The sequence below is a fragment of the Sylvia atricapilla genome, chromosome 16 (assembly GCF_009819655.1).
Source record: "Sylvia atricapilla isolate bSylAtr1 chromosome 16, bSylAtr1.pri, whole genome shotgun sequence".
NCBI classification, from domain to species: Eukaryota; Metazoa; Chordata; class Aves; order Passeriformes; family Sylviidae; genus Sylvia; species Sylvia atricapilla.
This window is the reverse complement of record NC_089155.1, coordinates 4,073,214-4,085,745: the sequence shown is the minus strand read 5'-3', so window position 1 is coordinate 4,085,745 and position 12,532 is coordinate 4,073,214. Positions and strand designations below refer to the sequence as shown.

Below are 12,532 nucleotides of genomic sequence, written 5' to 3'. Positions count from 1 at the left end.
TGGAACTCCCTCCACTCCCTGGCATCGAGGGCTGCTGGCCGGGGATGGGGTGTGATGCCTGCTGGGACCATTTTGGATCTCTCAGCCGTTCGGGGGTGCCGGGGCAGGGATGCATCAGGGCTATTTGAGGAAATAATCACGCACCAGACAGAGCTTTGGATGTATTTTCGTTCCTTCTTCCCTGATGCCCCCTGCAGCTTCCAGAAGCAGAGCTCCTTCACGTCTTCTTTCATAACGAACTCGTCTTAGGATGAATAAAAAGAAAAATAAATTATATTAATAATAATAAAAAAGAAATCGTTGGGTGAATCCCTCGCGGTGTCCGGGGTAGCGCAGATTTTCCCGAGCGGTGAAGAGGCAAAACGGCGGCTGCGGCTGCCGAGGGCAGCGGGGACGGCCCGAGCTTTGCCATTTAAAATTTGCCCGTGAAATCCCAGCCCGTCAAGACGCTGCTAAACCCGGGGCGAAGCCGTGCCCCGCTCGGCTTCCTCGACCTATCTGTGCACTGACATGTAATAATTCCCACGCAAAGACAAGGATGCGCCACGCTCGGTCGCCCTCCTCCACCGCTGCCATAAAAAATCCCCAGTTTTGGGGGCCAGCTGCAGAAGCAGCTCGCCCATCCCTGCGCCGGGAGCAGCGGCCGAGACACCCCTTAGGGGTACAGCCCTCAACGCGGATATTTTAGGGGTTTTTCTGGGTTTTTTGCGTCCTTCAGCCTCTTTGCACCAAATTTGTTCTTGAATTGTGGCTGGGGAAAAAATTAAAAAGGTATTTAAGGAGGTTATTTAAGAGGTTTTTTCTTAGGAAATGGGGTGGTTTTTTCCTCATTTCTCCTCGGTACCGCATCTCACCCGCAACCGCAGCCTGAGCGCTCCCTCCCTGTTCCCTCAACAACGATATCAGGAAATAATTTAGTGGTGGTTTTTCCTCCTATCTGTAGTAAAATAATGTTCTTTTTTTGCCTTCCAAAGCAGCAAAGGAAACAGAAATCCCTGCCTCCCCACACCTTTTAAAGGACATATATATTTATATATATATGTATATACATTTTTTTAAACAACGATTCAAAGGCTCTGCCGCCGCAGAGGGGACGTGCTTGCCCACACACCGCCCCCGAATGCCATCGCCCCCCCGCCGCTCTCCACTTGTCTGTGCCACAGCACAGGACCGGGATTTCCGTTGCCGCTGTCGGCTGTGCCGGCCGCTCACCTCGGAAAAAAAAATTCAAAATAAACTAAAAATCGTAAGGCTTTTAACTTACAAACGAACACAAGCGCTTGGAAGCAAACCGAAAGTATCGGTGTTTTGTTTAAAGCAAGGAGAAGCTCAGTTTTAGCTGGTGGGGGCCGAGAGCTCTGCACGGAGCATCCCCCGGGTGCCGGTGCCCGGCGCGGCCGGGCGGTCCCGGTGCGGTGCCATGCGGTGCCACCGGGCTGCGGGCCCCAAACGGGACCTGCGCCCCTCGTCCCGCCGCTTTGGGAGCTCAGGGATCCCAGGAATCGTTAGAGAGAGCTGAGCCCCGGCTCGCTGTGCGCGGGTGACCCGCACCGCTGTGTCCCCAGGGCAGCGGCCGCTCCCCAGGCCGCCCCCGCCTCCGATGGGGCCGCGCGTTTCGGGGGACAGAGAAAAGAAAAAAACGGGGGTGCGAGGAGGAAAATCCCGTTAAGAACCTGACGAAAGCCGCCTGTCCGCCTCTTCAGCGGGGCTCTTTTGTTTCTCCGTGGGGAAGGGGCTGGCGGCCGGGGGCCTGCGGGCGGCTGCGGGGCAGGTGAGGGGCAGGTGAGGGGCAGGTGAGGGGCAGGTGAGGGGCAGGTGAGGGGCAGGTGAGGGGCAGGGCGGGCAGCGCAGGGGATGCGGAGCCGGCCGGGGGTGGTCCCGGGCTGCGGCGCTGCTGGCGGGGCCCGGCGGGCGCGGGGGGTGGCGGGGGGGAGTGCGGGAGGCTGGGCTTGGCCGAGGAGGCTGGTACCTCCCCCAGAAATGCAGCAATTCTCTCCCCTCTCCTCTTCTCTCCGCGAGGTGGGCGCACTGCGATGGAGACGCTGCGCGCTCTGCCAGGGGCTTGCGCTGCCCGTCTGCTGACATCCGCCGGCTGCTGACAGCCCCCAGCCCGCCCGGCTCGGCCCCCGATCCCGCCGCGGGGCTCGGCGGAGCGGCGCGGAGCAGCGCGGAGCGGGCGGCGGGGCGTGCGGGCCCGCTCCCCCCGCAGCGGTGTCATGCCCCTGGGCATCCCGGCCGGGAGCCGCCCGCACTGCGCCGGGACACGGAGGTAGCGGCTCGGAGCAGCTCCCCGCAGCCGCCCCTCGCCGGGCGACCAAGCCCCTTGCAGCGCCCCGCCGCCCGCCCGCCCCGTCGGGTCTCTGCGTCTCCGAGGGTCCGCGAGCAGCGGAGTCGCCAGAGCCGCCGCCATGGCCACCCTCCTCCGCAGCAAGCTCTCCAACGTGGCCACCTCGGTGTCGCACAAATCGCAGGCGAAGATGAGCGGCATGTTCGCCAGGATGGGCTTCCAGGCGGCCACCGACGAGGAGGCGGTGGGCTTCGCCCACTGCGACGACCTGGACATGGAGCATCGGCAAGGGCTGCAGATGGACATCCTCAAGTCCGAGGGCAGCGAGGAGGGCGGAGAGCCGCCCCTGGAGGGGGACATCCACTACCAGCGGGACGGCACAGGGCCCCTGCCGCCCTCCGCCTCCAAGGAGGCCTGCTCCGAGCTCTCCGGGCAGGGCAAGCCCAAGATCACGGCATGGGAGGCGGGATGGAACGTCACCAACGCCATCCAGGTACGGCCGCCGCGGGGCACCGGGCAGCGCCGCCCGGACCCGGTCCTGATACGTGCTCTGTATCTCGGCCAGCAGCCCGGGGCTGATCGCAAACCGGCTGCGGGGGAAAGGGGGAAAAGGGAATAAAACGGGAGAAAAAAAGAAATAAAAAGCGGTAAAAGACAGAGGAGAATAACAGGGCGGGAGAAAGAAAAGAAAAGGGAAAACAGATCTAAAACCACTGGAAAATAAACATCCCAACCCAGCTTTCTGCTTTGCCCCCCAACCCCTGAACAGGGCACAGCACCGGGGAGGGGCCCAGGCCCCAGCCCAGTCACGCTGCAGTGATGGGGTCACGGGCAAGGAGGGACAGGGGCCCGGGGGTGACTGGACTGCTGCTGGGGCTGCACTGGGGTGGGCCCCGTCTGAGCCCTCTGGATGTCCCCAGCTATGGAGATCTTGGTGCAGTGAGAGGGGCTGGAGACAGAGAAGGAAGACACTGGGGCAAAGCCCCGGCACCAGAGCCTTGCTAGCCTGTTGTGGGTGCTGAGGGGCACGGTGACGCGGGTGTGACAGCACGGGTGTGACCGCGGGGGTGGCACATCCGCGGGGGTGGCACGTCACAGGGACAGGGCTGCGTCACCACGTGTGGCCGCGCTGCGTGGCGTGACTGTGGCACCGCCCGTGGGTGTGCTGTGCGTGGGCAGACAGAGCTCACACGTGATCCCCATGGTGCAGCTGAGTGCTCAGCCCTGGGCCTGGACCCCTAAGGATCCAACAACACCGTTTCCATTTTGTCTCTTTCTAGGGGATGTTTGTTCTGGGCCTGCCCTATGCCATCCTTCACGGTGGATACCTAGGACTCTTTTTAATAATTTTCGCTGCAGTGGTGTGCTGCTACACTGGGAAAATCCTTATTGCCTGTCTTTACGAAGAGAATGAGGATGGGGAGATAGTCAGGGTGAGAGACTCCTACGTGGACATCGCCAACGCGTGCTGCGCGCCCCGCTTCCCCACCCTCGGGGGCAGAATCGTGAACGTGGCTCAGATCATCGAACTGGTCATGACCTGCATCCTCTACGTGGTGGTCAGTGGGAACCTGATGTACAACAGCTTCCCCAACCTGCCCGTCTCCCAGAAGTCGTGGTCCATCATTGCCACGGCAGTGCTCCTGCCCTGTGCGTTCTTGAAGAACCTCAAGGCAGTCTCCAAATTCAGCTTGCTCTGCACGTTAGCCCACTTTGTCATCAACATCCTGGTGATCGCCTACTGCCTCTCCAGGGCGCGTGACTGGGCCTGGGAGAAAGTCAAGTTTTACATTGATGTCAAGAAGTTCCCTATCTCCATTGGCATCATTGTCTTCAGCTACACCTCCCAGATCTTTCTGCCTTCCCTGGAGGGGAACATGCAGAACCCCAAGGAATTTCACTGCATGATGAACTGGACTCACATTGCAGCTTGCATCCTTAAGGGACTCTTTGCCTTGGTCGCCTACCTGACCTGGGCTGATGAGACCAAGGAGGTCATTACAGACAACTTGCCATCCACCATTAGGGCAGTAGTCAACATTTTCTTGGTGGCCAAAGCCTTGCTCTCGTACCCCTTGCCATTCTTTGCAGCTGTAGAGGTCCTGGAGCGGTCCCTTTTCCAAGATGGAAACAGGGCTTTCTTCCCCAACTGCTATGGGGGTGACGGGCGGCTCAAATCCTGGGGACTCACCCTCAGATGTGCCCTGGTAGTTTTCACTCTGCTCATGGCTATTTATGTCCCCCATTTTGCCCTCTTGATGGGTCTTACTGGGAGCCTCACAGGCGCAGGGCTCTGTTTCCTGCTCCCCAGTCTCTTCCACCTCAAACTCTTGTGGAGGAAGCTCTTGTGGCACCATGTCTTCTTTGACGTTGCCATTTTCGTTATAGGCGGTATCTGCAGCGTCTCTGGGTTCATCCACTCTTTAGAAGGCCTCATAGAGGCTTTCAGAACCAATGCTGAAGACTAAGGAGGGGCCAGAGTCAGGTGCAGGAAGAGAATCACATCAAACATCCGCATAGCCAAATAATTCTGCATCCCTTTAATGGAGAGAGTCATTATTTTCGTTACGTGCATCCAACAAATTCTATGTCACAGAATCTGCTAAGGAAACTAAGAAAAATAAGAAGAGATGAAAGTGCTCGCCCTGATGTCTTTTTAAATATGCTCAGATTTAAATCTATTTTTTTGTTATTTAGATTTTTTTGAGGGAAATTATCTGGTGCCCCACTCCTATCTCCTCACTCGTTGCCTGAAGCTTGGCCCCCCACAAACGGCCTGTTGGGAAACAGTCGCAGTTTTCAACACTCCTCACAGATATGCAATTCAGTGTTTCAGCAGCTGAAACACAGGTGCCGATCCCATGGGATTGCGTCTCCGCGCTCGCAGACAGAAGCAAAGCCGGCCGGGGGCGCCCGCCGGGAGCAGGGACCTTTGTTTTAACACTTTGAGAGATGGATGTAAGATGAGACCCAGATTGTACCGACCAGCCCAACAAGCCCAAGCAGCGTCTGACGACCGGCGATGCCGCTTACCTGCAATGTTTACACCGTAGTCACATAGATGTCAGGACTGCTCGATTCTTCCATCCGAATCCGCACCGAGGAATGGCGCTTCCCATCAGATACAAACGTGTTGCCTCCGGTCCTCTGGTTGAAATCGCAGCCCTGGAGTCCACTTCTCGGTGACTTATGTTTCGTTTCGTTTTAACAATTGTTATTTCTAAATTATGAAAAGCTTAAAAAAAAAATAATATATGGTTGGATTTGATGTCGTTCGGGATTACAGGAACAAAACTACGACACAATTCATTCTGTGCAATCTACCAGATCCGTGGAGCTGTTTCCAATGTACGTGTGGTGTCATTGTGGTAAATAAGATGAAAAATGTATATCAGAAAAAAAAAATCTATCTTTAACATATAATGTGGTACATAAATATATCGAACAATAAAGAGAAAACATAGATGATGCTGCTGGCCTGGTTCGTGGGGGGCTCGGAGGAGCAGGGCAGGGGCAGAGGGAGATTCATCCTCCCTGTGTCGGGGCTACAACACAGCCTCAGGCGAAGGGGAGGCAGCGCCGGCTTTCCGAAGGAGGCGGCATTCAGCTGTTTGAAAGAGGTAGGACACGTTTTTTGGGAAGGGGTCATCTTACAGCTGGGGGTGGTGGGGCTGCTTTCACTCCTCACAGTTTTGCTTTCCCCCGTAGTGCTCAGACTCCAGGGATCGGAGTTTGCTGATGCATCCCGAGGTTTTTGTTCTTGTGAAAGAGGAGGGAAAAAAATTCCCTCACAAACAAACAAAGGGGGAGAAATAAACGAAATAAAGGGCTGGGTGTACCCCTGGCTTGATCCAAACTCACCAAACCCTGCCCACGGATGTGGAGCGTCAGGCTGATCCCCACTGCCAGCAAAGCCGCCACCGCGGGGGAGCTCAGCCCCACACTCCAATCCTGTGACCGAAAACACCTCGATTGGCACAATTTTAAAGGCCACCACAACTAATTGTCCATCCACTGCCGATATACAGCGAGGATGAGGATGGGGGGACCCATCGGCAGCGCTCCCGCAGCGCAGGCACAGCTGAAGTCCCCGTGGGGCTCCTGTTATTGCCCCCCAAACACGTCGAGCCCCGGTAGCGCTGGGATGTCCCCGCATCTCGCCCGCCGGGTCCGGTCCGGTCCGGTGTCGGCGGGCAGCTCCGCAATGCGGTACCGGGGGCGGGAGCGGGGTGTCGGCACAAGCTGGGAAAGGGGCTGCGGGCGGGAGCGGGGGATGTGTGTGCCCGGGGAAAAACGCATTTCGGGCGATTTTCTGGGCAGCCTCCGAAAGAAAATGACAGGGGAGCCGTGGGGAGTATGCCGTGTGGGGACAGGGGTGGGTGAGGGTGGGGGACATCGTGATGGGGAGCCTGCCTCCTGATTAGCCACATCTCCCTCCATGCCCCCTGGGAACGTCCAGCAGCGTCCTACCCCATTCTCGAACTCATCCCCATCATCTTCATGCTCACCTCTACCTCCATCCTCACCACTTTCACCCTCATCACCCCTGCTCCCACCCCGATGCAGGTGACCCGTGATTGCCGCCCTGCCGCAGGCGCCGACAGCCCGATCCGCTCCCCGTGCGCTCCGCTCCCGGAGCCGCCACGGCGGAGCAGCGCCCTCGCCCGACGGCGAGCCCGGCCCGGAGCGCCCTCATCCATCCATCCATCCATCCATCCATCCATCCGCAGCCGGGAGAAGGGATGTGCCCGGCCCGGAGCCGCCCCATCCATCCATCCATCCATCCATCCATCCATCCATCCATCCATCCATCCATCCATCCATCCATCCATCCATCCATCCATCCATCCATCCATCCATCCACAGCCGGGACACGGGATGAGCCGGGCCCAGAGACCCCACATCCATCCATCCACAGCGGGAGAAGGGATGTGCCCGGCCCGGAGGCTCCGCATGAAGGGTTTCTCTTCAGGGGGGCTCGCTGCTCTTCTGCCCTGAGCTCTCTGTTCCAGCTCTACTTTCTCCCCAGGGCGATGATAAAGGGCCAGGGTGGGAGGAGATCCAGCCCATCTCCCTGCCCAGAGCAGCGCTGAGATATCCCCTCGCACCCTGGGAATAAGAGCTGAGGTTCCCTGGCAGGTTAATAGACTGCTCTGACAGCTCTGGTTCGCACTGGCTTTACACATAGTGCTCTCAGGGTGTTTCTGCCTCTGTGCTCCCCATCAGGGAAGCAAAAGGACGCATGCCATGCCATGCCGTGCCATGCCGTGCCATGCCGTGCCATGCTATGCCATGCCGTGCCATGCCGTGCCATGCCGTGCCATGCTATGCCATGCTGTGCCATGCCGTGCCATGCTGTGCCATGCTGTGCCATGCTATGCCATGCCGTGCCATGCCGTGCCATGCCGTGCCATGCCGTGCCATGCCGTGCCATGCTGTGCCATGCCGTGCCATGCTGTGCCATGCCACGCCAAGCCACGCCACGCCACACAGGATGCTCACTGACTAAGGTGTCCTGGTCTTTTTGCTTTACAGGGGCCAAAAGTTCTCTGGTTCAGGGTACATAATGATGGAAATTGTTTTATGGAGTTTTAATTTTGCAGAGGTTTTAAACCTAATTCAGCACTTTTTCTCCCCTTCCCCTTGCGAGCAGAAGTGGTCTCTGCTGTACTTGGGGCTGTCAGAAGATTTGTGCCGGTTTTGTGACGGCGAGGGGAAGGTCAGGGATCCTCGCTGCTATCCCTCAGGGTGAGGAACAGCGGAGCTTGACCAGAGAGCGCCCCAAGCCCCTGTAAGGGCACCTCAGATCCCCGAGCTCGCCAAGCTCCGGCTGGCAGGGCGATGCCCCGGGCTGGAGGAGCCCCGGCAGGCACCGGTCCCCCCGCTGCCCCAGCCGGCGGTGCGGCTCCCGGGGCTGCCGGGCCACCTCCTCACCTGCCTCGCTGCCCTTCTCAGCTGTGGCAAAGCCAGCGATTTCCCAGCGAGCCGCCCCGGGCTTTGTCTCGCTGTCAGTTCTGCTCGGGCGCTTCCCTCCGCGCTCCCGGCGGCTGACGTGCGCCCGCCTTGCGAAAGCAGCCGGCTCTGCGAGCCGAGCCATAAGCACAGGCTTTGTCCTCTAAACTTGTCCGTGGCCGGAGCGGACGTGGCTGGTGGTGCAACACTCGTGCCTCGGGCTCGGAACCTGCAGCCCGTCGCTGCAGACGTTTTGATGCTGTGCTGGTGCCGCTGAAAGCCTTGGAGTGCGGGACATGTGCAGCCCTGACAGCAAGGGATGCAGTGAATGAGGAAAATAACCCCCAAAATAGCAGCAGGGTTGACTTGAACAAATCTTCTGAAAATCTTCTGAAAAGCCAGGGCGATGGCAAAGTCTGATCTGTGTTCCCAGTGGCTTTTGTCTGTGCTTGGTAGCTTCTGGTCATGTGCTGCAACAATCCTCTAAACCTTCTCACTCTGAAAACCAGACAAAGGCCCTCTCTGCACTGCCAGGGAATGGATTTATTTCTCTCTGTGTCTTTACACTCCTCAAACACAACAGGGACCTCTATTTGGGCTTCTTTCCTGAGACATGAGGGTAATACCAGCTCTCTGGTGCCCTCATGCATCCACACAGTTGTGCCACCCCACGGGACCACCGGTGGCAGCTGGAGCGAGGTCAGGGCGGAGCCCACTCCTCCTGTGTGCAGAGGGCAGGTGTGGCTCTGCCTCCTCCTCACACACGGAGCCAGAGACCTTGTCTGTGCAGGCAGCTGGATATCTCAGTCTCATGAAGTTTGGATACTCCATATCACATATTCCAGGCTATTTCAGAAAATCCTTGTTTTGATGGTGACACCAATGTTCTTTATCCACTGATTTTGTACAGCTTTGGAGTTTGTGTTTCAGGTGAGGAGCTGGAGGCTCCACCAGTGACTCCAGCAGCACACTCATCAGGCAGCCTCCTGTTTGGGAGTGACCACTGGTGCTGGGCTCCTGCAGAGGGGAAGGGAGAGGAATGGAGCAAGCTGGGGAGGGCATGGAGGGCAGTAGATTTTGGCTTTAAGACTGCTCCTCTGGGTTTAGTTCTGATGTGCCCATGGGTCTGGGTCCTTCTTGGATTCTCAGGTGGTTTTTCCTCTACATGAGTGGCCCAGCATCCACAGAGTGGGGGACACAGGAGGCAGAAGGGAGGCGATAGGACTGTTGCACCTGCACAGATCAAGCATGTAAAAGTCCCTGGATTTCTTGCCCCTCAGCACTGCTAGAAGGCAAGGCTCCCCTCTACCCAGCTCCTTCCTGTCTGGCAAGGTCTGTGGGCTGCTGGGGGATTTGCAACAGGTCATGTCCACAGCCAGGAGGTCTTGCTGGAGTTTGGGAGGTGACCCATGCCTCATTACCTCTGCTGGGACCAGCATGTGACCCAGCACAGCCTACGGCAAACAGAGCACTTTGTTCTGACCCTTTGCACTTCCCTGCCAGCGAGCTGCCCTCTAATCCCCCCGAGGAGGGATTTTCCTCTCCCAGCCCAGCTCCCCGTGCCTTGGTCCCCTCGGAGAGCGGTCCGGGGTAATAATTTACCGCCTGCCACAAGCCACTCCTTCAGACTTTTCCTTCGACCTTCAGACTGCATTGCCAAAATAAAAACAACGGGGAGGGAGAGCGGTGCAGGCTGCTTCCCACAGCGAGAGCGAGCGGTGCCCGTCCGCCCCCGCCGGAGCCCGGGAGCCCTGTCTGCAGGTAATGGCCGTTTGCTTTCTCTGCCATGATCGCGACTTTCCCTTCTTTTAATCAGTTCCTGAAGCCCTTCGGGAGCTGCAGAGGGTTTTGTGAAGGACTTGTGCCTTACTGCCAGGAAGCTGGCTGGCCTGTGGAAGAGCTGCTCCCCAGGGCCAGCAGCTGGAAGTGGAGGTGGTTGAGTTCCAGCAGTGGAGTTGTTTCCCAGCTGTGGAGAAGTCCAGAGAGGAGACGATCTTTGGTGCCCCCGCAAACCACTTGGGAAAATTTCTGGCATTAGCTCTGCTTCCCCCAGGAAACTTTCATCAAAGGAATTTCCAGCACTCTGCTTGTCCCTGGGTGAGCTCCATGGGGAGCACCCACGAGTGTCCCTGCTCTGGGTCAGTTCAGGAGCTGGCAGATCAGCAGAGACCAGCTGCGTGTCCCCATGTTCCTGGGCCACCTGCACACGGAAAGGACCCTTGGGCTCCACTGGGATTCGCAGCCAGCACCAGAAAGTTGAAGTTTACACCAGCAATTTCGGGTTGTGTTCCCTGTGGTCTCCTGGGCTGTGAGAGTCCCTGAGGTCAGGCCTGGTGAGGCTCAGGGGGTTCCAGCGGCCTTCAACAATTCCCAACCCCCTCTCTGGCAGGACAGCGGGCTGCTCCTGCTCAGTTCCAGAGCGGGGGAATGCAGCTGGGCTTGGCAGATTTCAGGATGGTTCTGCTGCTCTTGCACAGGGCTCACAGGTCCTGGCAATGCCTTGAGCCCACCTTGGACTGGGCTGCTCACTGAATCCTGCAGGTATAACTCTGCTGGAGGCAATCTCTGGCCATCCCAGCACCAGTTGGTGCCCAGGATCTGCAGGTGGATAAAAAGGGTGGAAAACATGGATCCCGTGCACTGGAGCTGGAGCTGGAGCTGGCAGGGATGGAGCAGGCAGGGGGAGGCATTCCCAGGGACACTGCACCCACAGCTTCTCCCGATGAAGCCAGTGCTGTGCCAGCAGAGAGGGGCCTGGGGGTGGGCAGTGCAGCTCTCAGAGCCACTTCTGGGCTGCTAAGCCCTGCTCAATCCAGCCAGGAAACTGCCTCTCTGCCCTCCCCACCAGGCTGGGCACATCTGGGGCTTGAGCAAGGAGTGGTGGCCCCGTGTCAGTCACACTGACCTGTGCTGCAGAGGAAAAGAGGTACTCACCCCCAAAAACAGGTTTTTAGGGTTTTTTGTGGGGGTTGTGGTTGTTTTTTGTTTGTCTGTTCGTTTTTAAGGCACTCAAGCACAGGCTGTAATGTGTCCTGAAGTGCTGCTGGGAAGGAGAAGAGGGGACAGCAAGCAGAATAGTTGAGCCTTCCACAAGGACAAGGCTGGCCAGCAGGGGCCAAATACAGTCAGGCTGCTTCCAACGGTGTGTTATTTATTCACTGAGGCTGTGCCTCCATTTTAAAAGCACTTGGGAGCAAAAAAAAAAAGTCGCAGATGCTTAATTTAATGGCAATAATAACCTCAGGAATTTATTCCACAGAAGATGTAATGGCTTTACAAGAGATCAGTAATATTCTGCCACATTCATATTTACAGAAACAGAGGCATAAAAAGTGGCAAGTGTTGCTCAAACATACCTTAGCTGTCCTTTGGAATAAAAACCTGATCCCCAGTGGTCTCCTCTTGTCTCCTTTTTCCAAAACATGGGGGGAGAATATCCCAGCACTTACATGGGATTCCTTGGCAAGATCAAAGGCAAAGCCTCAGGCAGAGCCCTGGTTTTTGGAAGCTGAAAGAAAAATGTAGAAGAAAAAAAAAATAATTAAAGAGCTGCATTGGTCACCAATAATCTATTTAGTCTTTCATGAATCCTCCTAAAAGGAATAAATAGCCTCTGTGCTTTTAAAGAACATTCCATCCCATCCTAGCCTATCCTAATCCTATCCTATCCTATCCTATCCTATCCTATCCTATCCTATCCTATCCTATCCTATCCTATCTCTTAGCTCTTACTCAGCAGAGATAACTGAGTAGTCAAATATTTTAGGTCAGTTTTCACTGCAGATTCACAGACTCTTGCTTTGTGCTCTCCAGAGAAGTTATTTGTTTTAGCCTTATCTGGACCTTCCCTGCAATTCCAATTGCTCAGGACTGTGTGGTTCCATTTCAGTGATACTTTTATGGTTATGGTTATGGATATTGCTAGATAAAGAGATTAGGGAGATTAGGATTATCTGTGCCTGTAAAATAGCATATAAAATATTGTAAGAGAGAGAGAGGGTACTGCTCTGTGGGTAGAGACAACGGGCTGGACCCCACTGGATATGTCCTGTCCTGGTGAAGCTGCAAAGGTGGCTTTGCTGGGCTGGGCCTTTCTGAAGGGATCCAACTCAGCCAAGGAAGGACCATGCAGCCCTTGGCCCCTTACAATGCTTGGAGGAGAGAAAGGAGAAAGCAGCTCCCCTCCCTTGGGAGAAAGGAAGAAGTTTCCAAGTACAGGCAATGTCTGGAGGCTCTGAGCTGTGCCAGCCCAGCTGAAAAAAAATCCCTCTCTGTGGCCAGAGCTTGTTCCCC

At 56.6% G+C, this 12,532-nt stretch overlaps 1 protein-coding gene across 1 annotated transcript; it reads left to right on the top strand.

The window, feature by feature from the left end:
* The first annotated feature begins 1,974 nt into the window (after positions 1 to 1,974).
* On the top strand, positions 1,975 to 5,755 carry SLC32A1 (solute carrier family 32 member 1). The gene is made up of 2 exons (XM_066330573.1): positions 1,975 to 2,780; positions 3,568 to 5,755. The coding sequence occupies exons 1-2, from the start codon at positions 2,409 to 2,411 to the stop codon at positions 4,753 to 4,755; spliced, it is 1,560 nt and encodes a 519-aa protein (XP_066186670.1). The 5' UTR covers positions 1,975 to 2,408; the 3' UTR covers positions 4,756 to 5,755.
* Positions 5,756 to 12,532: the final 6,777 nt, after the last annotated feature.